General features: G+C 48.8%; 1 protein-coding gene across 5 annotated transcripts in view; it reads right to left on the reverse strand.

Annotated features, from left to right (window-relative positions):
* Positions 1–2,378: 2,378 nt before the first annotated feature.
* The window catches only part of NCOA1 (nuclear receptor coactivator 1), a 217,472-nt gene continuing 193,730 nt past the window's right edge, over positions 2,379–26,120 (reverse strand). For 2 of the 5 annotated variants that reach the window (XM_053383786.1, XM_053383787.1), the window contains exons 14-21: positions 21,298–21,466; positions 19,524–19,841; positions 18,129–18,230; positions 14,342–14,747; positions 11,126–11,300; positions 10,491–10,674; positions 7,648–7,734; positions 2,379–3,917 (exon numbers count right to left, since the gene is read on the reverse strand). In XM_053383786.1, the coding sequence (XP_053239761.1) occupies positions 3,750–3,917; positions 7,648–7,734; positions 10,491–10,674; positions 11,126–11,300; positions 14,342–14,747; positions 18,129–18,230; positions 19,524–19,841; positions 21,298–21,466 (1,609 nt within the window). In that variant the 3' untranslated portion in view covers positions 2,379–3,749. The other 3 variants (XM_053383789.1, XM_053383790.1, XM_053383788.1) reach the window with 3 other exon arrangements.

Below are 26,120 nucleotides of genomic sequence, written 5' to 3' on the forward strand. Positions count from 1 at the left end.
CCAGAGGCAGGATTCTGGGTGACATTGATCTGTGCCTGCTAAAATATTCTTGGGGGTTTGAAAGCTGACAGCAGTATTCACGTTAGAGAGGAAAAATATAGGGCTGTGGGGGGAAATCTGTGGCCTCACAGGTGGTGTTGCTGGCAGCGTAGCCAGTGGTCTGGGCTGGCTAGGAATTCCAACATCTGAAGATGCCAACATCTTGAGGGTCAACTCGCATCATCATCCTTGACCTGCAGCCACGCTGGCTGGGGCAGAGGAAAGTTGGAGGCCTACCAGAGTTGCAAGGCCACATACCCCCCACTCTGTTTTATGTCTTGTTGCCTAGGAATTCCTTTTCCTTTATTAGCATTGTCGCCAAGATTGCACACATGGGAGGGGACAGCTAAGTAGATTGCTGTCAGGCAAAGCTTGAGGTTATACTTGTCTCTTGGACTGATGTTATACTTTTATGAAAACAAAGCTTGCTCATTGACACTGATTGTTGTGCTAAGCTCAGAAGTGGGCTATCGAACAATGAAGGAGGCCATTTTTGGGGGGATAAAGGCTTGGAAAATGGGTTGGGGTGGTTGCCTGCTTTTCACAAGTATGTAGGAATCTCAAAGGCCTTACTGGAATCTTAAAAAGTTTCTGACAGAATCACTCACCAAAGGTGCCAAGTAAACTTAGCAGTATTCTTAGGGATTGCAAACTGGTTAAAAGAAGCCTTTGCCAACTTGCTTCCCTCCCAACTGTTTTGGATTGTAACACCCATTGACCACAGTACTAGCTAACTTGTGTGAAGTCTGCAAGCTGGACATGGGTGCAACAGCATTCTGCCCACCTGAGTCCCAGTAGCTGGTAATCGGGGGCACAGTGCCTCCAACATCGGAGTCCAAAATCTGGAGGACCGTGGAAATATTTCAAGACAGAGCAAGTGAATAACACTGTTTCTTCGCAGCAGGCCTTTGAGGTGCTGCTTCACATCTTTTGCTTTGCTCAGTGTTCCACAACCGTGTGCAAGAACCCATTCTCCTCAAAATGCAGCACTCAGTCACTGTGGCTGCATATTTCTGAAGTGTCTTGGGCATATATTTAACCACCTGCTTCAGTCTGGCTGTGGAAATTCCTGGCCATGTAATACCTAGATTTGTTATTTGGGATTCTCAAGTTTAACTACTTAAGTGTGTTTATAGCCTTGGAAAGGCACCAGAGCTGTGGCAGCTGGAATAGTTTGTTTCTGCTCCCCTTTTATTTCTGGGGAAGGTGGTGGTTCCTGATGCTGAAGCCCCACACATTCCTTGTTGCGGCCTGGGGGCTAGGAGCTGCCATGCTTTGAAACTGAGCAGCTACTTGGACCAAGCTGCTCCCTAGAATCTATTACAGAGCCGGGTTAATAATGTAAGCAATAACGTGGATGTTACGTTCAGCAACATGGTGGGGTTTCAGTTCTCTTCCGAGCGCTTCATGCCAGTGCTTGTGAGGGTTTCTGCAGGATTGAGCCATGTTGTGTGAATGGCAAAGCAAGGAAGGATCAAACCTTCCCAGGCCCCTGGCTGCAACAGGGGGGAATAGAGCATGTTGTAGGGGTTCTGAGGCCTGGTGCTGAATCATGGCCGTGCCCCAGCTTCATAAAAACTCCAGTACATGTGTGAAAGAGCAAGGAAGGAGTGTTGCTCTGTATAGCAGATCTCAGCAGCTGAGGGTAGGCCCAGAGGTGCCCTGAAGTGTACACTTTAATAACTGTAGCATGGTCAAGAGGACTGCTATGCAGCAAATTTTCCCTCCACCCCCAGGTCTAGCGCTGCTATCGCTCTTTCCAGAAACCGCTCAAAATGTGTTCTATAAGGATCTATAAACTAAGCTGGGATTGGTGATGATGGTGGAACCACATATGGCGGCTGGCAGTCATAGAAAGCGTCCTAAAGTGTTAACAAACAACTGAGAGGGGTTAAATCAAAAGCCTTGCCCTCAGCTATTTGGTTTCCATTTGTTTTGCAATCGCAGGTAGCAGTCCTTCCTCCAGATCTCCATCATCCATTATGGACTGGTATACCTTTTTGTGTGTCCTATAGCTTGAATTCTAGATATTATCTTTCTTGGCCTTCCATAATTGCTGTTGCTATTTGGGTTTTTCTTTCTGTGCATCTGCAAGCAGGACTGGAACTAAGTTTGTAGTCTGGCTTTGTTAAATGCGTCTTGTTTGCTACTATGTGCTTTTTGTTTATCTGAAAAATCTGAATAAAAATATTTAAAAGACTACCGTGCGTGGGCTCCCTTTCCTTCCTACCCCTTCTCCCCATGAAGCCACTTCCCCATAGCCCACAAAAAAGCACAAATGCACACAGAGCCCCCCCCACGTTGTCCTTTTTGCGCAATAATGCAACATAAGCCACCGATTTGTCTCTTTGTTTTTTTAAACTCTTGCAAATTCAATTAACAAAAAGCTACACAGTTTTGTTTTCACACATCAACAAAATTTCAGAAAGAGAAAGAGGAAAGAAAGAAATAACCCCCCCCGTCCAAAAGCAATGCTATTTAAGAGCAACCCCACCCCACCCCAAAACTAAAAAGAGAAGGAAACCAATTTATACAAGAGGTTTGAGCTATTTACACTGAAAAGGCCTCAGAGGGGCAAAGAACAAGCTTGTCTCCCGTTCCACAGAGAATTGCCTTTTTTATTATTATTATAATCATCATCAATATTATTTTAAATAGTTTTAAGCTACCTTGGCTGTTAAACACAATCAAAGCAGAGAGAGAGAGAGAGAGGACTGCTTAATTTTTAATAAGAATTTTATCTACAATAGTAGCCCAAGGACGCAACTCTGTCGCAGGCTTCTGCTGTGAACCCCTCCCATTTCATCTCCAAAGGGTTGCCGCAGCACAAACCCTGTCGAAATGAAAGGAACGATGGCACAGCGTCGACCCTCGGCATTTTGCTCCCCGAGGCACTGCTCCCCAGCCCTCCCGACCCCTAAAAAATATTGCAATTATTCCCCAAACTGTACTTGTGTGTCTGTCTTTTCAAAAATTATTATATTAGCTTTTTGTACGAGCTCCCCACCCCTTTTTTCATATACACAGAGGCCTTTTTTCCGCTAAGGAGGCCGTCTATATACCAGCATAAAACATGGAAAAAAATGGGTCAAAATACTCTATCATCATCATCATCATCATGATTATTTCTTTAAAACCGACAAACTCACGATTGCTAGAAAAAGCTGATTGCACAAACGGGTTGGGAGGGGAAGGGGGGGCGGTCAGTCAAGGGCGTGTGCGTTTTTTAAGAACAGCTAAAAACATCCCAGAGACGAGACGAGTGCGATTATTCACCCAATTCCTGCTTCGCTGAAGACGCAAATCAGTGACAGATCCAGCTGAAACTGAGAACTCGACTCCTCTTCCTTCCCACCCCCCAGCAAGACACCTCCCCTCGCTCTCGTAACACGCTCCCCCCCACCCCTTAAAACCAAGTAACCTCCATCAGGGATAAGAAGAAGCCAGCAACTGATTACAAAAATAAGGATCATCTGTCATTTTGGCTCAACTGTTTTGTCACTTTGCGACATCCATCATTACCTTTTTTTTAAAAAAAGAAAGAAAGGGGAGGGGGACCTTTTTTTTTTTTTTGCTCCAAACACTACGAGAATGGCTGCAAGTTTTTGAGATATCAAAAATCTCAGAAAAATATAATATATATATATTTATATTTATATATATATCTCTATGTCTTATTATTTAAATTTCACATTCCTTTGAAAAGCAGGTTATTCAGTCAGTAGCTGCTGCAGGAGGCTTTTCTGCTGGGCTTGGGGGGTCTGGGGGCCGGCGGAGGCTTTCTGGGCCCCCACAGGACCCGGCTGGTTCAGGTAAGGGTCTCCGCCCACCAAGTTGACCGTACACTGCACATCAGCAAACACCTGCACCTGCTGCACCTGCCGAGAGAGAGAAAGAGAGGGGTGCCATTAGCCATGAGGGTGCCAGGGGGGGGGGTGAGAGGGGGGAGAGCTTCCCGGTGGACGGAGGCAGGTACTACGGTGAAGTGGAAACTCACTAGAGAGAATTCCTCTAGCCTGTAGTCACCACAGAGAAGAAGAACTCTTCTGTCTTCTTGCCCTACAAAAAGAAAACCGCTGCACTCATTTGGATCGGAGCTCAGAAGAAGTTCTCGCGTCAAAGGTTAAGCCGGGGCAACCCCGAGTTTCCAAACACCACTGGCAGAGCAGGGCTGCAACAGGAAGGAATCCAAACCACCAGGCCCTGGGCAGCCCAGGAGGTCAATTTTCTCTGCCTTTCCCAACTGGCCGTCCCCTCCCAGATGCTTTGGGCTGCACCTCCCATCATCCATGTTTGCATTTTGCGTTTTCTGTATTGCGATTCTATTGTTGTGAACTGCCCTGAGATCTAAGTTTAATAAATAATAATCAGCCCTATTGGGCACAATCAAAGGAGTCGTAGCCCAAAGCGGATCTGGAGGGCACCAGCTTGGGAGAAGACTGGCTTTACGTTTTGATCCGGACCCCCTTTTCGCAAACTCTCTCCCAGCGGTCAAGAATAATGGGGCACCACCTCCCGCTGCGAGCCTTTCCTTGAAGTTGCAGATTCTCTCCCGTGGCTCCGGGGCAAAAGGCAGGTCTCTGTCACGAATGGCACCTGGAAGCAAGAGGGGCTGAACACCAAGTCTCAGAATATTTCCCCCAACGCCCCTTTGCCCTTTGAATTTTCCTCTGCTTCTGCTGCCTTGGGTTTTCCCAGCATCTGCTGGCAGTTTTAGTAATGTAAGTTCTAGTAAGTACAGAATCGGATAACCCACACGCCGAAAGCGTCTTTCATAACGGCAATCCACATTGTCCCAGAATGATGTAGTACGTGGACAGGTGCCTCAAAACGTCTATCCCCGATGCCCACGTTTCATCTGTCCCTCTGGTCAGTGTCCACTCTGAGGCCCCCACCCCACGCCAGATCTTCATTCCTGTGCCCCATCCATCACCTTCCATTCCCCCTCCCACGAATGCCTAGGGACACAAAACTGCCTCCAGACACACAGAAATATTGCCCCGTTCTATTTAAGTCGCCCCTCTGCTCCAGAGTCAGCACGTTCCTTGCTTGAGGGCCCCAGTGGGCGAAAAAACTGCTTTTGCTGCAAGAAAAGGTGAAGAGCCACAGTCGGGAGTTCGGTTCAAAGTCAAAGTGAATGTTTTCATCTGGCTCTGGAGTGCCAAATCTCTGGGTAAAAATAAACTTGAGAGAAGAGCGTATGGAGAAGGGTAAAGAACAGACTCGAAATGCTACACTTCCCTCAATTTACGGGATATAGAGCAGTTTTGTGGGCCAAGGAGTCGTTTCTGTAACCTTGAATTCCTCCTTGATCTAGAGCAGCCTTTCTCAACCTGTGGGTCTCCAGATGTTGTTGAACTACAACTCCCATCACCCCTAGCTAGCAAGGCCAGAGCTCAGGGATGATGGGAGTTGTAGTCCAACAACATCTGGGGACCCACAGGTTGAGAACAGCTGAGAAGACCATTGGGAGGGGAAGGGGGGCTAAGCAAGAGTTTTATTGTGCCTCACCAACATCACCCATCCAATTTGATACATTTTTTTTTTACTGCTCTTATGGCTTTCCTGCAGTGATGCCCGAAGAGGTTCTACCTCTCAAGGCCCTCATTTTTAAATAAAATAATTTTTAAATGGTTTAAAAATAGTAACTGACCGTTCCCATAGGTTCCTCATTGAGATACTGTGATGCCAAAAGTAGCCCCCGATCCACAAATGTGTCAACTTTTAAGAAAAGTGCATGGGTGTAGCCGGGGGGGGGGAGCTGCCCCCCTAAACCAATACAAATCTGAGGTTCTGCCCCCCTAACAAAAACCTGCCCCCCCAACAAAAATCCTGGCTACGCCCATGCAAAAGGTGTTATTTTTTTACTGACCAGTCCTGAAGGTTCCCTGCTATGGTGCTAAACAGTTTTTCTGATGCCCCAGACTTCAAAATGTGTCTTTTTGACTATATTCACTTTTATATTTTGTCCACACCCACTGGCCGTTTTGATGTGTGCCTCTCTTAAGGGTTGACCATGAGTCAAATTCAGCCTTTTCCCCTCCCAAAGGTTAGCCACCTGTGATCGAGAGCCATTGCTGCCCTTAAAATTCCAGTAAATGCCCTCCGTGTTTCTGAACTGATTGCAAGTAGATTGTCTGACTGTGGGCCCCAGGAAACAGAGGGCACTTGGGTGAATCTCCAAGGAAGTCAGATCTACTGCTATTTCATGTTGGTTGAATTGGTTCTGCTATCACCCTGCGACTGCAGAACCCCTAAATGGGATCCAAACTGGCTCCCAGGAGACAGACTGACTAACCACGGTTTCCAGTGGGCAAGCAAGCTCAGTAAACCCTTGTTTGAAGCTAGCAGGATGGCGAAGCTCTTACCTGATAGCTTTACCATTCATTTGTATTGTTTTTAAGCCACAGTAGAACTCTGAAAAGCCTCTTCAATGTGAAAAAAGCACTCCTGAGAAATGTCAATTGGGCGAAGCAAATAAACGAAGGAAAACATTTTTAGTATTGAGAGTGTCAGCTTGCCCAAAGCGGGGGCGGGGGGGGGAATGGAGAACTCTGTATGTTATTAGATTCAAACTCCCATCAGCCCCAGCAGGGCCGCTTTCAAAGAGGAGGAGACCCAGCTGATTAATTGCATCTTAATTTCGTATGCAGCTTTCAGCCCCGCATGTGAGAAGCAGCCCAACTAGATTTCCTAGATCCAATTCAATCTGGTTTCTGGCCTGGATTGGGGGCTGAAATCACCCTGATTGCTCTCATGGAGGATCTACCTTAGAAGGAGAAGAAGGGTCTGTGTGACTTTTCTTAGCAGCTTTTAATACCATCCTTCTGAACCAGTTCTGAACCATGAGGTGGGGCCACTGCCCTTAACTGGTTCTGTTCCAACCTGAGAGTTGGCGGTGACACTACAGAGTTTCCCCAAGGCTCTATTTTGTCCTCCATACTGCTTTAACATCTACATGGAACTGCTGGCCAGGGTGCAAAATTTGCTGGACACAAAAGTGCTTAAACCCTCCCCCCAACACCTACCAGCCTGCCCCCGCCTCCATGTTAAATATGGCTTTCCCTCTCCTGTTTAACCATCACTGGGCAACTTGATTCTGAACCTACTATCTCAAGAAGGAATTTCTGTTCTCCTGGGGCAAGTGCTGAAGGAATCATAGAATCGGAAGGGAGGGTCATCTAAGTCCAGATTCCTGAAATTCAGGAATCTTTTGCCCAGCACAGGACTCAAACCCACAACCCTGAGGTTAAGAGTCTCATGCTCTACTATCATGAGTTCTATACACACTGCTGGGGCCCTGGCATGGGGGTTTTCATGTGCCATCTCTGTTGCTGCGAGGATCTGTGTGGGCCTGAATGTGCAGGATTCACTGGCAAAAAAACCTCATGCAGACCTGCCAAAGCGAAAGGAAGGTGGCTGCCTTTGGTCAAATTTCAAGCAGGGCAAGTGTGTGTTTCTGACCCCAAGGACCCAATTTGCTTGTAAGCCAAAGCCCTGCTGTTGTTCTGGACCGCTCTCCACGTTTTCAGAGGGAGTCCAAGGCAACCAAGGCTGCCGTTGCAGACTTCCCCGAGGCAGTTCTGGGCTTAGGAGAGTTTTACTGACCTGTGCTCCATCTGCTTCTGTTTTCAAAAGGTCAGAAGAGAGCTGGTTGCAGTAGAGACCTGTGGGTCTGAGAGCCTGGTCGTTTACCTGGGAGAGGAGGGGGGGAAATAAAAATCGGGAATTCAGAAATGGTTTGGAAGCAGCGATTCATCTCCAGTGTCTCTCCGGCAAATCTGGTCCCTCATCACCGGAAAAGGGAGACCAATGAACAAGCAAACACAAGGGAAGTGGTCAATGCAGCTAGCCACTGATCTTCACACACACACAAAAGGAGAATCCGTCGGGCATACCTAGGATCAGACTTAAAGTGGCTGTTAGTCACTCCATCCTCAACTGAATGGGGAGAAGCACAAACCACCACACTGTTGGCCCAGGTCCATTCAGTCCAGGGTCCCCTTTTCCTTGGGGGCCAACTAGAGGCCTCCAGAAAGCCCTGAAGCAACAGCACTCCCTTCCTGATTGCCCCTGAACACAGATGGATTTGTCTAATCCCCCTTAAAAACCATCTTCCGGACAGATGGACAGAGGGCTCCCTGTGCTACATAGCTACTGCTCTTCCGCTGTAAGTTACAAGCACAATTGCAGTGGACTTTCCATAGGTGCGGATGTTAATTTTATTTCTGTGTATATCCCACTGTGTTCTACCCAAAAGAGAGCGGTGTGGTCAGATCTTCCTTCCTTCCTTCCTTCCTTCCTTCCTTTCTTTCTCCTTCCTTCTTTTCTCTCTCCTTTCCTTTTTTCATTTTTCTGTTCTTTCTGTCTCCTTTAAAACCAGCTCATTTATTTAAGTGACATCAAGTTCTTGCATATGTGCATATTGTGTTAATTCCACACAGGATCAGGAGATGGGCACTGTCGCTGCAAACAGAGAAACTAAGGAGGAGAATTTCTTCCAGGGCAGGGAAAAGGGAAAGAACTTGGGGGGAGGCACCCACTCAATCTTCCTTCTCTGCCTGCTTTAGCAGAGTAAGCCAGTGGCAATCAGCTTCTAGGGTCTCAGAAGTTGTCACTGCTGAGAGGCGCTGTTCTTTGTACTAACCAAGAGTTTTCAGGCTCTTAGTTCCCACAGAAAGTGTAGTATCGCTCAGAGATGTCTATTTCTATAGTGTTTTTCAGACAAGCCTTTCAAGCACCCTCTTGCTAGTCATGTTACTGCTAATCTCTGTTCATGCACTGAATGGGGAAGAGAGACCCCCGTCACGTGCACGAGCATCTTGGCCAATGGAGATTCACACTTCAAGCTTGATAAAAATAACATCTGCTTTGAAACTTCATGTGTGATTCCCGTTGTGTAAAATGTGGTTTCCCCTCTACCAGCTGCATATCAAAGTAGCTTAAGTTAGAAGACAAAAGAACCCTGTGAATTTCAACATGCCGCCTTGGAGCTCAATGAAATACCTGGGCAGGAACTCTGGGGGCAGCGGGACACTTAAAAACAGCAGAGTGGGCAGGAAAGAGCAGACTTCTTAAACCGACTCAGTGCCCCGTTTTACGCTCTTAAAAGTTGCTTAGAGACTCTTTACGTAGAAAGCAACCGCTAAACTGAATTAGCAATATTATTATTTAATAATAATATTAAATAGTTGGATTGCAGAATTGTAAAGTTGGAAGGGGCCCCCCAGCGATCATCTAGTCCAACCCTCTGCGTGCAGGAATGACAGCTAAAGAACCCCTGACAGATGGCATTCCGGCCTGTTTAGAAACCTCCAAGGAAGGAGAGTCTGGGTCCTCCCTTCTGCAGCAGCAGAGAACAAGCCTGCTCCATCTTCTGTGTGACAGCCCCTCAAGGCTCTCATTTGGAGACGGGAAGCAATTGGGCAGAGAGGACTGTCCAGCACTTCCTCCCGCTGCTGCTGCTGCCCTCTGCTGGTGGGAAGGTGAAGTGGCCAATGGCAGAAGTGCTTAGCACCCCTTCCTCGCCAGTTGTTTTCTTGCCCTCCACCCCACTGACAGGGATCCAGGTTCTACCACCAAGCCACTGTCTGGTTACGGTTGCTGTTTTCAGTGGCTTTTTGTCTCGCTGATCTTGCCACCACCATTATGAATTATTATTATTTAACTGAATGTATATACTGCCCTAAGGGGCAGCGGGTGGCGCTGTGGTCTAAACCACTGAGCCTAGGGCTTGCCGATCGGAAGGTCGGCGGTTCGAATCCCCGCAACAGGGTGAGCTCCCATTGCTTGGTCCCTGCCAACTTAGCAGTTCAAAAGCATGTCAAAGTGCAAGTAGATAACTAGGTACCACTCTGGCGGGAAGGTAAATGGCATTTCCGTGCGCTGCTCTGGTTCGCCAGAAGCGGCTTAGTCATGCTGGCCACGTGACCTGGAAAAACTGCCTGCGGACAAACGCTGGCTCCCTCGGCCAGTAAAGCAAGATGAGCGCCGCAACCCCAGAGTCGTTCACGAATGGACTTAACTGTCAGGGATCCTCTACTCTATACAGTGGTACCTCGGGTTAAGTACTTAATTCGTTCCGGAGGTCCGTTCTTAACCTGAAACTATTCTTAACCTGAAGCACCACTTTAGCTAACGGGGCCTCCTGCTGACTCCGCGCTGCTGGAGCACGATTTCTGTTCTTATCCTGAAGCAAAGTTCTTAACCTGAGGTACTATTTCTGGGTTAGCGGAGTCTGTAACCTGAAGCATCTGTAACCTGAGGTACCACTGTATACCGCCTTACACCCGGAGGTCTCAGGGTGGTTCACAGAATAAAATCAAAGTATAAAACTGCAAAATACATAATCAAAATAAAAACAATGCAATAAACCGCCCCCCCCATGGGCCTCGGCCTGCCCTCCCTCCCTCCCTCTCTCTGCGTATGGAGAGTCAGCTGCTTGCACTGACCTGCTCGGAGCACAGCTGGTTCATGCCTTGCACCTGCAGCTGGCTCATGGGCATCTGCCCAGCCATTGGGTTCATATTCTGGACGTTGGCGTTCCCGCCGGCCATGGAGACAGTGATGCTCATGTTGTTGTACATTCCCTGCTGGGCTGGCGGAGGCTGGGTCTGCCCAGCTTGGCCAAAGACACTGCAGACCGAAGAAGGAGAGAGAGAGAGAGAGAGGTTGTTATGCACAGGGGACAGAGCAACTCGCCAGATTTTCAGGGGTGCCAAGAGAGCCAGTGTGGTGTAGTGGTTAAGAGCGGTAGTCACGTAATCTGGGGAACCGGGTTCGCGTCTCCGCTCCTCCACATGCAGCTGCTGGGTGACCTTGGGCTAGTCACACTTCTCTGAAGTCTCTCAGCCCCACTCACCTCACAGAGTGTTTGTTGTGGGGGAGGAAGGGAAAAGAGAATGTTAGCCGCTTTCAGACTCCTTAAAGGGAGTGAAAGGCGGGGTATCAAATCCAAACTCTTCTTCTCTCTTCTTCTTTGTGTGTGCCCCTTGCCCCCCAAAAGCTTCTCTGCGTCCCGGAACTTTTAAAACGTAGGAGTTAAGCCTATGGAGGCGTACGCTCTGCACCCTCGGGCCAGGCTTACTTGTTACCCCCCATGGGTCCTTGCTGCCAGGTCTTCATATCGGGTGACTGGTACCCAGGCGTTGGCGGAGCCGACTGGAGCATGGGGCTCTGAGAAGGAGGGATCTGCGGCGACATCAAGGGGCTGCTGGGGCTGAGCGACAGGGCAACTGCTGCCTCCCCTTGCTGGTTCATTCCTGGGGAAAGAAGAGAACAGCAATCCTCAGGGTGAACCTACATGAACCCCGGAGGACCCAGAACGCCATCTGTTTAGAGGACCAGGTGCGCAGCCTGGGAGTCATTTTGGACTCACAGCTGTCCATGGAGGCACAGGTCAAATCTGTATCCAGGGCAGCTGTCTACCAGCTCCATCTGGTACGTAGGCTGAGACCCTATCTTCCCGCAGACTGTCTCGCCAGAGTGGTGCATGCTCTGGTTATCTCCCGCTTGGACTACTGCAATGCGCTCTACGTGGGGCTACCTTTGAAGGTGACCCGGAAACTACAACTAATCCAGAATGCGGCAGCTAGACTGGTGACTGGGAGCGGCCGAGACCATATAACACCGGTCTTGAAAGACCTACATTGGCTCCCAGTACGTTTCCGAGCACAATTCAAAGTGTTGGTGCTGACCTTTAAAGTCCTAAACGGCCTCGGTCCAGTATACCTGAAGGAGCGTCTCCTCCCCCATCGTTCTGCCCGGACACTGAGGTCCAGTTCCGAGGGCCTTCTAGTGGTTCCCTCACTGCGAGAGGCCAAGTTACAGGGAACCAGACAGAGGGCCTTCTTGGTAGTGGCGCCCGCCCTGTGGAATGCCCTCCCATCAGATGTCAAAGCGATAAACAACTACCTGACATTCAGAAGACATCTGAAGGCAGCCCTGTTCAGGGAAGTTTTTAATATGTGACATTTTAGTTTATTTTTCATCTTTGTTGGAAGCCGCCCAGAGTGGCTGGGGAAACCCAGCCAGATGGGCGGGGTACAAATAATAATAATAATAATAATTATTATTATTATTATTATTATTATTATTATTATTATCCGTACAACAGACCTTCCTCCCAATATCCTGCTGTCTGTGCCAGCTGTTAAGGAGGGGAGAGATGGGGAAGGCCGGGAAATCCACCTGCACGCCCCTACCTGGCGCCTGCGGACCTTGAGGCCTGCATTTCGTTCAGCTGGAAATATTAATTTATGTTGTTGCCATTTTGCTCATTTACCTTATGCCAGAATTGCTGGGTTGCTTATGGGTCCTGTTTAGATTACTCTTGGTAATTTTTGTATACTATTTCTGCACCCCACCCCCTGTTTATTTTTACTACCATATTTTTCGCTCTATAAGTCACACTTTTCCCTTCCTAAAAAGTAAGGGGAAATGTGTGTGCATCTTACGGAGCGAATGCAGGCTGCGCAGCTATCCCAGAAGCCAGAACAGCAAGAGGGATCGCTGCTTCTGGGATTCAGAATATTTTTTTTCTTGTTTTCCTCCTCTAAAAACTAGGCGCGTCTTATGGTCTGGTGCGTCTTATAGAGCAAAAAATACGGTACTTTGTTCCCTGCTCTTGGATTGAAAACACTGAATGAAAAGCAAGCTATGAAGACTATAAGTAAGCAAATAAGATGCCATCTAAGCTGCCAGGCAGTTGCAAGACTTTATCTCCAGGGAGAAAGACTGGGAATCCTGCAAAATCTGAGTTGGGATTCAGACACAGGTTAGTTCCAGCGACCCCCAATTTCCTGGCTTAGAGGTGAAACTCGAAAAATTAGAATATCGTGGAAAAGTTCATTTATTTCAGTAACCCAACTTAAAAGGTGAAACTAATATATGAGATAGACTCATGACATGCAAAGTGAGATATGTCAAGCCTTTATTTGTTATAATTGTGATGATCATGGCGTACAGCTGATGAAAACCCCAAATTAACAATCTCAGAAAATTAGAATATTAAATGAAATCAGCAAAACAAGGACTGCAAATAGAATTACTGAAATAAATGAACTTTTCCACGATATTCTAATTTTTTGAGTTTCACCTGTACTTGACAGGTGGCCTGACAGGCCTTGGACATCAGTAGATGTCATGGATGAGTTTGTGTCAGGGCTTATCTTGAAGGCAGGGGAGCCTAGAAAGCAGGAAGTAAAAGGCTAACTGCTTACAAGCACCTGAAAAGCATGCTTGTTTCTGCCACATCAACACCACGCCTTAGAATCACATGACTTCCCCCAAAGAATCATGGGAACCGTAGTTTACCCCTCACAGGGCTACCATTCCTAGCTCCCTCAAGAAACTACACTTCCCACGATTCTTTGGTGCTTCAAATGTCTGGGGTAGATGTGACTAGTTGAAAGGCAAATCCATTTTCGCACACTACCGAGCAGCCCTGGTGACCTTGAGGCTCATATGTCATTAAACTGGAAATACAAATTTAGGTTGTTGTGATTCTGCTTGTTCACCTTATGTTAGAATTGCTTGGTTGTTTAACGGCCCCGTTCATGCAATTTTTGTAATATTTCCGCATTGTCTTCCCTCTGTTTCTTTTTATTACTTCATTTTCTGCTCTGGGATTGAAGACACTCCACGGAGCGTGTGCTACAAAGACTGCAAAGAAATAAAGGGCTGCTGGCCCATTCCTTTTGGCTTACTCTCATCTCACACCAAACAGGCGTTGCGGGATTTTTGAAGCACAGAAAACCTTGCAAAAGTGTGGAAGAAGGTACAGGGTTATAAAGACTAGGACTAGCCGCCTGAGAAACAGTTTCTATCCAAATGCGATTTTGGTTTTAAACGCAGTGTAAAGAGTCTCTATGGGAGTATATTGTATTTAAAAATGGGGCTATCCGAGTTTTTAGGGGGCTAACCAAGCTGGGATAGCAGGCTTGTTGGTTTTTGAATGTCTTATGTAGATTTTTCAATTTTGTTGTTCTGTATGGGATAATAACAATAAAGATTATTGAATCGTATCATATCGTATTTGACTAGACAAAGCAGGGAGGAGCACACAAAGCCCTCTTAAACCTTCCCAGCCTTCTGAATTGTCTGCCTCCAGCCAGAGGCGGAACAGTCCATAAGGAGAGATGCAAACCCTCATTTTCTGCCCAGAAGTTGGAGAGGAAAGAGTGTTAAGTAGCCAGACTACCATTAGCTTTGGCAAAGCCCTTGCCTCACCTCTCTCTCTCTCTGAGTCAGGCACAATGGAGCAGAATCCCACCCCCTTCAGCAGGCCCAGCCCGGGACGCACCTGATCCCGAATACTGGAAGATGTTCTGCTGCATCTGAGGGTTCATGCCAGGGCCGAACTGCCCTCCTCCGACTCCTGCCATCATCCCCCGGTTCACCATGCTGTTGCGACTGGCCAGCGCCGCCTCGGGGTTGGACGCCAGCTGCGAGAAAGGGCTGGTGGAGGTCGGGGGGTTTCCTGGGCTCGTACCGTAGTTGGGGGGGAAGGGGAACTGCTGGGGGGGAGCCTGGGGGAGGCGCCCGGCCCCCAGCGGCACGGGGACCCCGGCCGAGGGGGGGAGGTTGCCCGCGAAGCTCTGCTGCTGCCTCATCAGCATGGCTCGTTGCTGCATCAGCTGCCTCTGGCGGTGCTGCTGGCTGTACAGTTCCCTCTGGCGCTGGGCCAGCATCTGAGCGTTCAGGGGCGGCTGAGGAGGACAAGGAGGAAGAGATAAAAAGGTTAGGGGACGAGGAAGGTGGCACAGAGAGAGGCAAGCAAACAGAGGTGTTTTTTAAATGAAGCCTCCAGATTTGAAAAAAAGAGTTGTTAGAGAACAAACAAAATTACCCCCCCTCCAATGTACAGTGCGTTACTTCCGGGTTTCGCCGCTCGTGCATGCGCAGACACTCAAAATGATGTCACGCACATGCGCGGAAGTGCCGAATCGCGACCCGCGCACATGCAGACGCGGGTTGCATTCGCTTCTGGATGCGAACGGGGCTCCGGAATGGATCCCGTTCGCATCCAGAGGTACCACTGTACAAACTAATTCTAGAATGGTATGCAGAAGATGAACAGGTTAAATCAGTAATAATACACTGGAGCGAGAGATTTTGGGTATAACATGCAACTTACAGTATGGGAGAAGTTACGGAATTGGGATTTAAAATTCGCAGCATCTTACATGCTGAAAGAAAACCATATGAAAATGATGTACCGTTGGTATTTAACTCCCAGTAAATTAACACAAATGTATAAAACTGGGTCAAATATATGTTGGAAATGTAAGGAAAAAGAAGGAACCTTTTATTGTATGTGGTGGACATGTAAGGCAGGAAAAGAATTATGGGAGATGATATATAATGAACTGAAAAAAATGTTTAAAGTAACATTTCCTAAAAAACCTGAAGCCTTAGGAATTTTAGGTGCCGAAATCCCAAGAGAGCAGAAAAGACTATTTATGTACACAGCCACGGCCACGCGGATGCTACTAGCCCAGAGATGGAAAGAATATAAAGTCTCTACCAGAGAAGAATGGCAGATCAAGTTGATAGACTATGTTGAAATGGCAAAAATGACCAGAGAAATCAGGAAGACCAAAACTTTAATAAGGAATGGGGAAAATTTTATAATTTATCTTAAAAACCCTGTAAACAGTTAAAACTATTAGCAGGACTGGAATCACTTGTAGTTTAATGGTGAATTTTGGACATAATAGAGATGTAAAAGATTTGGATTATTATAATAGATGCAGGAGGAAATGACTACCAATAGGACCCACAAAGGGCAGGAGGGAAGTCCAGGAGATTCTTTGGAATCTTGTCTTTATGTTGTATGTTGGATAAGGTAAAGGTAAAGGGACCCCTGACTATTAGGTCCAGTCGCGGACGACTCTGGGGTTGCGGCGCTTATCTCGCTTTATTGGCTGAGGGAGCCGGCGTACAGCTTCCGGGTCATGTGGCCAGCATGACTAAGCCGCAAACCAGAGCAGCGCATGGAAACGCCGTTTACCTTCCCACCGGAGTGGTACCTATTTATCTACTTGCACTTTGACGTGCTTTCGAACTCCTAGGTTGGCAGGAGCAGGGACCGAGCAATGGGAGCTCACCCCATTGTGGGAATTCAAACCGCCGACCTTTTGATTGGCGAGCCCTAGGCTCTGTGGTTTAACCCACAGCACCACCCGCATCACTTCTACCTTACGGATGTACTTTTCCTACAAATTGTGGCCTCCACATCTGTTCCATCTTCCTACTCTCTCTCTCTCTCTGTGTGTGTGTGTGTGTGTGTGTGTTAGATAGATAGATAGATGATAGATATAGCGCAAATAGCCCAAGAGCCTGGAAGTGCAGACACTTGGGGGGCAAAAGAAACCAAAGAGTGGAAAGATCACGAAGTTCTGCCCTGTGACTTGAGAAAGTGTCCTCCACAAACCTTCCCAAGCTCAGTAAGGACTTAAGAAGAGCCTTCTGGGCCAGGCCACTGGCCCACCCATAGCAGCACCCTGTTCTCACACAGGCCCATGATGGGAAAAACCCACAAGCGGGGCCCGAGCACAAGGACACCCTCCCTTCCTGCCGCTTGCCCATCACACGACAGGATCTGCCAGGGCAGAGGCACAGCAGGCAGCCCCAGAAGTTCTTAAGAGATGCAGAAGTCAGTTTGGAGCAACACCGCTGCAACCTTAAGGTCTCTTCCTTGTTCAGCTGTGGTGTGGAGCAGCCGTGAGCAAATATTCCTGCTCTCTGTTGTTGTTGTGCTTGGTGCAGCTGCTAGCTTGGGAAAAAAAGTGTGGAGATATACCAGCTGCCTCTCCTGCTCCTACCAGCGGCTTGCTCGCCTCGAAGAACAGCTGCTCCTTGTCTCTATGACTATGTATACCCGTTCCTTTACAATCCCATGCCTTATAGCCCACAAGCTTATCCCTCCCCCCAACAGGCAGCTTGGAAACTCAACCCAACTGCTTTTCGTTTCCTCTTGCCCAGCTCGATGAGACTCTCCACATTTTGCAAGCAAGAACTGCCTAGGAACGTCGCAAGAGCCCTTGGGGTGGTTTAAAAGAGGACTGGAGAAATTCATGGGGGCAGCAGTGCTTCTGAATGCTGGTTGCTGGAAACTGAAGGCGGGGGAAATGTCTTTGTTCTGCTCCCTTGTTTCCTTTGCTATTCCTATGTTCTTATCACCTTTCCTAGCACCTGCAGAATATTCCTCTCTCGGGAGCAACCAGAACCCCAAACACGGGAGCAGGTATTTACGGAATTCACTGATGCTTCCTGTCTGATGTCGGATTCCTTTCCTAAGAGTTCCTGGCAACACATGTGCTGTTTCCACTGCTGGTGCTACACTTAGTCGATATATCCAGAGTTGACCACCATGAACCAATTGGAAGCCAAGCTGTTTTTAAAATTATCTATTGGAATATCCCTCCATCAAGCGTACTGATTCAAGAGGGGTGGTCACTGGGTGAAGACGTGATCACTGAGCATAAGCCATTGGTGATCGTTCTTGTGCAGAAGTCACAAAACCTTAGAGAAACCTGGTTGCTGATTTGACTACTGGGCCAAAGTTCCAGGTGCTACTATCAGTATATTAACAACTTGGGGCCAGCTTACCTATGAGACCACCTTACCCTAATTGTGCCCACTTGATCGCTTTGAACAGTCAAACTGGTCCTGTTGCAAGTGCCACATAACACCCGTTCCCCATTTGTAAGAACTCAATCTTTGAGAGTGGCAGAACCTACACTTTGGAACTCCCTGCCTCTTGATATCAGTCAGTTGCCTCCACTTTTGGTGCCGGATAAAAACATTTCTGTTCAGGCAAGCTTACCCAGATGTCTAGAAGGACGATGTGAGTCATAATCTGCTTTTAACCTTATTTTAACTTTTCAAATGTTTTAATTTTTATGAAATAAATTACTAGAATAAACAAAGAAGGCAGAAAGCAAAGCCGACCCTTTTCCAGATTAAACAGTGTGTGTGTGTGTGTGTGTGTGTGTGGCTCCAACCCCGCCACTGGTTGGTGCCAAGCTCTACAAATACGGGACCTCAGCTGTGCTGGCCCCAATGACCACAAAGGCATCGCTTACCTGTGGCGCCATCTGCTGCTGCATTCCTGTCCTCATGCCGATGCCGCCTGCAGAGTTCACCGCAAACTGGTTCAGGATAGCCTGCCGATTTTGGTGTATCAGCTGCAGAGAAGGCAAGAAGGGAGACCTCAGGGCGTGACAGGCTGCCGTTTGGGCACAGCTGCCCTTTGGCTAACAACACTTGCTGCAAGAGAGCCTCCAGGAGAGGTTTGGAGAAAGAAAACCTCGGGGGGGGGGGAAACCTTGCACACATAAAACGCTCCCTTTCCCTCCACATCTATTGCTCTGGTGTTCTGGACCCAGGAAGGGCAACCAGGAGGGCTGCTTGCATGTTAGGAGAAAGCCCAGTGACGAAAGCAGCTGTGCAAGATAAGGGAGGGAGAAATGCAGCCGTGCCTGGACCAAATCTTGCAGGGAGCCTTTGGCAGCTGAACAGAGTGCGTTTCAGTGGTCCCTCCAGCTACTTCCCCAAAATGGCCCCGAGGTCCTTAAAATACAGCACAATTGAACACTGTGTGCATTTAAATAGCACGGTTTCAACCATACGCAACTGAAGGCAGGCTGGCTGAAATTGTGCGAGTTTGACAACAACAACAACAATAACAAAACAATAAATGCAAGCAATGTGGAGAACTTGAAATCTCTTTCTGCGCTGTGGGGGTTTCCTGGTGGGGAAAGAGCTTTTAAACTTCCTGGCTTTCTTGGGGCAGGGGGAAGGCATGCGCGTGAGCGTGCTGGTTGTGGGATGCTCTGGCGGGACCTCACGCAAGCACCCCTAGGCTTCTGGAGGAAATAATAATAATTTATTATCTATACGCCACCCATCTGGCTGGGTTTCCCTGGCCACTCTGGGCGGCTCCCAATAGAATATTAATTATAGTAATAATAATGAAAAGCGACAAAACATCAAACATTAAAAACTTCCCTAAACAGGGCTGCCTTCAGATGTCTTTTAAAAGTTAGATAGTTGCTTATTGCCTTGACATCTGGTGGGAGGGTGTTCCACAGGGCGGATGCCACCACCGAGAAGGCCCTCTGCCTAGTTCCCTGTAACCTCGCTTCTTGCAGGGAGGGAACCGCCAGAAGGCCCTCGGAGCTGGACCTCAGTGTCCGGGCAGAACGATGGGGGTGGAGACTCTCACTGGGGGGGCATGATCTCTCCCCTTTCCCTTCTAGCCACAGGGAGGTTCCAAGGAGTGTGGCTCCATGTGACTTTTGTGTACGCCCGGAACCCTTTGAACCGAACCCCCGTGCAAGATGCAACCGTGCTCCGATCATCGGTGCCCTTTGGTGACACGGAGGCCTTCCAGCCAAGTAGGGCATGGCTTCAGCCTGCCCCGAAGGCCACGGGGCTCTGGCAAGCAAAGGGACCGGCCGCACTGGGTGGGAGCTCACCTGCTGCTGCCCCTGGAGCCGCTGCTGCAGCTGCAGTCGCAGCTGGTTGGGTGCTGTCGGAGGCCTGCTGAGCGCCTGCCGCGGCTGCATCCCCATGTTGGTGGGGTAAGCCCCACGGGGCGGCGGCACCTGGACCGGCATCGACCCAAAGGACTGCTTCTGCCGGACCATGCCGGGGAAAGGGCCGGGGAGGTTGGTGGTGGGGGAAGCGGAGGGGTAAGCTTGTGGGTACATGCCCGGCTTCTGGTCCATCATGAGAGGCGGCGGTGTGGCTTGCTGGGGCTGGAACCTCTCCGTCAGCGCTTCCAGGCCGCCTCCCTGCTCACAGAGAATGAAACAAAAGCGTGAGGCCACCGTGAGTTCCGACATGGTTCCAAACATATGCAGCACGTTCTGCGACTTTTAAGGGCTGCTTCTCTGTTGCCCGGCTGCAAACCCAGGCGAGTCACCGGCAAAGTGGAAACTTTGGCCAGGGAGCGGCAGTCTCTCTCAACTCTGCAGGGCCAAAGTGTCCACAATATTGTTCACCCAGAACACTTTTAGGTGCATGCGCAAAACACCTAGGTGTAATTTTTTTATTTTTAAAAGTAGCGTACAAAGTGGCTTTCGATTGCTTATGACTAGAAGAAATAATCCACTGACAGGTTTCCCCCGGCAGGAGAGGTTTTGATTTTGGCCGACTTCTGGCATCTGAACCACAAAGGGAGAAAAATGGCTGGAGCGTCCGAATATGGAAAGATAAACTGCAGGGGTGGTGGTTGGGGGGGACGGACAGTTCAGTGCCCCTTTTCACACATGCTCCTTTTATTGTTGAGGCGAGACCCTCCCCTCTCACCCTCCCCTCCTACTTGGGCTCTTGGCATGCCACACTTTCTTGGGAATGCGTTCTGCATCTAGTAAAAGCTCTGAAACCCTGGAAGGTGTGGTGTTCTGATGAGGACAGGGAGAGATCTGCTGCTGCGCCTGGAAGTCCTCAACATTCATTGTTTTCCACTCCTCCTCTTTTAAGGCAGTTTTGCATCAGGACTACGTCCCCAGCCTTCATTGGTGGGCACAGCCTCAAGCTGTGATGCTGAATGCGTAGGTTGTAATAAAACCAACCAGAAGCTGATGCACTAGACGAAATCATCAAATAACACCGGTAGCGTTTCCATCTTTGTAGAATCTTACTTGTGGAATCAAGAGTTTAAGGGCTTATACATACTTAGATGTCCTTCACTTTAAAGTTCTGTGCCAAAGTGCCTCCTCCCCCCCCCCAACATTCTTTTTTTGTTCCAGAGCTTTCCCAGTGCAAACTTGCTCTTTAAAGCTCAATCGGAGCAAACAGTCATCTGTGGAAAACCCAAATTGTCATTTGCTCCGATTGAGCACTAAAGAGCAAGTGTGCACTGGGAAAGCTCAGGGCAAAGAAAACACAACAACAACAACAACAACCAACAACAACACACAGAGCTTTTTAGCGTGGACCTCTGCTTGGAAAGAGTGGGGCAAAAGTTAAGTGTGGATATGCCCTAAATCATTGGGACAAAGAAGGAAAGAGTGGGTACCTTTAGGAACGCCTCTGTAACAGAGAGGCTATGGTGCATTGGGAGAGGCTTTTGACTCCAGCTTTTACAGGCTAAGGGGCTCATGGGCTACTCCTGTTCTTTGCTACTTTTCAAGCAAGCGCTCCACCCCCACCCCCTGGGAAGGAACTCTGGATGCTGGACCGCCTTCTCAAGGAGCAAACAGGAGCAGGCCTCAGGGCTCTGACATCTAAGAGGCAGCTTGCTACCTGGACCAGTTTGTCGATGCCAAGCGCTCGGTCCAGCTCTGCCAGCTCGTTCTCGTCTTTGCCGCTCAGGAAGGACACCAGCTGCTCGAGAAGAGCCTTCTCGTCGTTTCGCCCCTCCGGGGTGGTGGGAGGGCACAGGAGCTCATCAAGCTGAGAAGTGATGCAATGGCTGTAGGGGTGCAAACGAGGAAAGTGAAGGAATCGAAAGGCAATTGGTTATCTATAAGAAAAACCAGTTTACTTTGCCATGGGCCCATCTGCTAATGCAGGTGGTTGCAAGGGGAAAACCATCCGTGCGCTCTTGTGTATAAAGTTAGTTTGCAGTTTCCAAAAATCTGGGGGCAGCATTCACCCCCTCCCACCTCCGCAAAGACCAATGAACCCTATCCACCAATGTCTGTGTAGTATTACGATGAACGCAATGCAAACTAAGGTTGGGCTGGAAGATCCACCTGCCTGGCTCTGCAGTTGTGTATCCGTTAGAAGCCAGCCAAATGTCTCTGGCAGCTCACAAGCGAGGCACGAAGACAGTGGGCTCACCCCCAGCATCACTTAAGCAGAGGGGCATCTCCTCCTCCATGAACCTGCCCCATCCTTCTTTAAAGTCACCTTGGCTGTTCTGCCCTCTGAGAGGAGCCAACAAGGACGACCTTGTTCCAGTATAGGCTAGTTAGCTAGACTAGAACTGGGAACTTTTCTATCCAAGTTATGTTTCCTGCAATGAACGACTTTGCTATTACCTACAAGCATCTCTGTGTGTGTGCTTGCGTGCGCGATTGCAACAGGGATAAGTCTGCTCTCTAACCAAGATTCAGCCCCTTAATGTTGCCTTACTCTGCATACTAAAATGGTTTGGACAGGTCAAAAATCAAATTTATTAAAACGGTCACAGACCAGATTAGCTCGTACAGCTAGTCAGCAAAGCATAACACCGGAAAAAACAAAGGACAATTTCAATACAGATTAGGCCATAACAGCAATTTAAAATTAGACAGCATAAATAAAATTAAGTATTTGCCTTCGCCTGCATATTGGCATTGGAAAGCTCTTGTTTCCTGCGCCTAATAGCGGCTACACAGAATTTGGCAACATTGATCGTAATTTCAGGAACCTTATCTTCTACCAAGGCTCTCATACGTTGGAGTTCTGGTTCATTTTTAAGCTTTTGTAGAACTGGGGCAATAAAGGTCAGGCGTAGATCCTCGTAGTAACTACAGTGCAGCAATACATGCAGACTTGTTTCCACTTCCGATGAGCCACATGGGCAAACACGTGACTCATATGGTTTGCCCTCATATCTGCCTAGCAGCAGGGCAGAGGGCAGAACGTTAAATCTGGCCAGGGTAAAGGAGTGTCTGTACTTAGGTGGTTTGGACAGGTAATTTGAACCCAATACTTGGACAGACTTGAACTCTGGTCCCCCAGAGCCTGGTCTAGTACTCTAACCACTACACCAGTGGTTCTCAACCTGTGGGTCCCCAGATGTTGTTGGACTACAACTCCCATCATCCCTGAGCTCTGGCCTTGCTAGCTAGGGATGATGGGAGTTGTAGTCCAACAACATCTGGGGACCCACAGGTTGAGAACTGCTGCACTACACTGGACTGACTGATTCCTGAGTCCATGTTGCCAGCCCCTGGGCATTGCCCCCCTTGCAGTTCACATCCTCCATGAAGTGCCCAGCTGGTTTCCGGTGTCACAATAAGAATAACAGCCTCTAAGCAGAGCATGTCCTTAGAAACCAGAACTGGGGCAGGCTTGGGAGAAAAGAGCTAGCAGGAAACAGAACCCTACCCCTCACTCTCTCGCTCGTGCCCCCACTCCTTCCCTGCGATCTGCAAAGCCATTTCCAATCTCAGAGTTGTGTGGGCGTGTAATAATCCTGATGATGGGGCTAACTGAAGTCAAAGGGGTGGCTGGGCCTGACATCACCAGGAGCAAGGACATCACACTCACTGGAAAGAGTCAGGAAGCCAGAGGGCGCCCCCGCCATGCCCAAACTTCCTGAGGAGTCAGCAAGTCTACACAGTTTGCTCCAGATGAGCACCACATGTAAATCACAGGGTGGGGAGGGGGGATATCCAGCCTAACCCCAGGGTTGCCAATGCACATGGCTGACAGCACGAGAAGAAAGAATAGGGAAGACAGAGACAGAGCAGCAGAAACTTAAAACTGGTCCATAAAAAGGCATTGCTTCTGCCTTCTCCCCCGCTACAGTTCCATAGCTAAAATTCTGCACCAAGGAGCACTGATCCTGTTCTATAGGACTGTCTGTCTTCAAAGTCTGTAGCAAATGGCACAGGGATCTCTCACCAAGGAGATTCAGGGGCTGCAAAGGGTGAGGCACAAAAACCAAGCTCAGTGATTGGTTCACGTAGAAGAAGACAACAACCATCAAACCTGGGCTCATGGCTGAGCTTACACTCAACGTGGAACCAGTGGCGGTTCTGGCCTTTTAGCAGCGTTGTACCTGCATTGAGGTGCACGTTTTCTGTATTCACACTCTGAATTTTTAAAATATACACTTGAATAAGGAGTTTGATGGAAACCAGCTCTAAATAAGGAGCAGGAAATGTATAACCAGGTTGAACGGAAAGGGTGAAGTCCGGAGGGTGGAAACGCAAGAACAGGCCTTTTCTGTGGTGGCCCCCCTTTGCGAAATGCTCTCCCCAGCGAGGTTTGCCTGGCGCCTTCATTATGTATTTGTAGGTGCCAGGCGAAAACGTTCCTCTTCCACCAGGCCTTTGGCTGATTCATATTCTACAGCCTTTTAAAATGTGTCTGTGGGAAGGGGGGATAATCGTTCTGCTGTTTTGCTTTACTTATTTACTTGTTTTTATCCTGTATTTTATTCTGTGAATTGCCCTGAGATCTTATGATGAAGAGCTGTATATAAATCTAAAAAAAGAAAGAAAAAGAAATGCTAAGGGTGAGGAAAAAAACCTCTTGCATTTCCAGTATCCAAAGAAGGAGCAAGGCCAGGTTATTATTCATGCGGATGGATGCAAGCTGGTGGATGGTCTGGAACACAAAAAAAGGAGACCTAGACTGTTCTCTTCAGTCTGAATTTGTACACACAACGGCGTGACGGCTGCTTGGGAGGCAAGCTCTTCCAAAGAGCAGCTTGGCACATGGCTCCAGCATGTGTTGTGGAGGTGTAGAGAAAACTGACAGATTTGCACAAGGATTACTTGGCCAGAAGGCTCCATAAACCAGCTTCTGCCGTGTGTGCACTGATGCTTGTTTGTGTGAATCAGAACCTAAATTTTCAGGCGAAAGTCCCCTGGTGGTTCAGGATCCTATGTTTTTTCCCCAGATTCCCAGAGAGGACGTCTGGTGAGATGTGCAAGAAAAGCTGAGCTAGAAGCACAGAGAGTCCCACGCATGGGCTCAGGGCAGTGCCGTGGAAATGCCAGTGTGTTGTGGGAGTGCAGAACATGGCACCTGAGCTCTTTTCAGCTTTCCCTGGGGGGTAAAAGGGTGGGAAAGCACATTTCAAGTTCTTATAGGTGCTATTGCACGAAGCAACTGGCAAGTTTTGCCGCCACAGGCTTAGTAACAGCTTTTGAAAATTGTTGTTGTTTAGTCGTTTAGTCGTGTCCGACTCTTCGTGACCCCCTGGACCAGAGCACACCAGGCACTTCTGTCTTCCACTGCCTCCCGCAGTTTGGTCAAACTCATGCTGGTAACTGGGCTATTCAGACAGGTTTATGCGTTGATATTTTATGACCCACTCTATCCTGTGGGATGTGGGTGGAGCTGTGGGTTAAACTAGAGAGCCTAGGACTTGCTGATCAGAAGGTCGGCGGTTTGAATCCCCGCGACGGGGTGAGCTTCCCATTGCTCGGTCCCTGCTTCTGCCAACCTAGCAGTTCAAAAGCACCTCAAAGTGCAAGTAGATAAATAGGTACCACTCTGGTGGGAAGGTAAAGGGCGTTTCCGTGCGCTGCTCTGGTTCGCCAGAAGCGGCTTAGTCATGCTGGCCACATGACCTGGAAACTGTACTCCGGCTCCCTTGGCCAGTAAAGCGAGATGAGCACCACAACCCCAGAGTCGTCCGCGCCTGGACCTAATGGTCAGGGGTCCCTTTACCTTTAATCCTATGGGATCAGGGTGAAGGACAGTTATTTAAGGACACATCCTAAACAACCCTGTCCTATAGGAGTCCCCCACCAAGGCAGTGGAAGCTACTGAAGTAAAAGAGACCACCAAACAGTAAGGAAATTAAACACTGCTCTTTACAAAAGAAAGGGAAGTTAACTAGGGAGAAAGCAGTTTCATCCCCCCCCCCACATTTCCTCGCCTCGATTAACAATCCCGCATAACGCAGAATAACCAGCTTGCTCCCTCCCCTAAGCCAAAGTCTAGGGGGGAAATATAGAGGGGAAACCCCACAAAAGACTTTCTACGGCTGCTGCATCTGGTCCTCAGAACGCCCTGCTGTGGGGGCTCCTTGCAGGAGGTCTTCAGAGAAGAAGGAAGGGAGCAGTTGTTGTCGTCGCCCCGCCCCGCCTCCGCCCCCCCCCCCAGCCCAGTCCCGCTCGGCATAGATCTTGCAGCAAGCCCCAGTCACAGCCCTCTGGGGAAAGCTTGGCTAAGAACACCGGGGATTGTAATGAACTCTGTGCATTGAGCTCCATCTCAGCTTCAAGGCGGCCCGCCAAGAGCAAAACCGGGGCGCCGGGCCAGGAACCTGAAACTGGATCCTTTCCCGCTCAAGAGAGCTAATGGACTGGAGCTCCCTCCTGGTTGCCCCCGAGCTCTTCTCTGCTCCAAAACAGTTTTATGTTCCTTGTTAAGGGGACAGGAGAGGGAGGAGGAGA

The sequence above is a fragment of the Podarcis raffonei genome, chromosome 3 (assembly GCF_027172205.1).
Source record: "Podarcis raffonei isolate rPodRaf1 chromosome 3, rPodRaf1.pri, whole genome shotgun sequence".
Classification (NCBI taxonomy): Eukaryota; Metazoa; Chordata; class Lepidosauria; order Squamata; family Lacertidae; genus Podarcis; species Podarcis raffonei.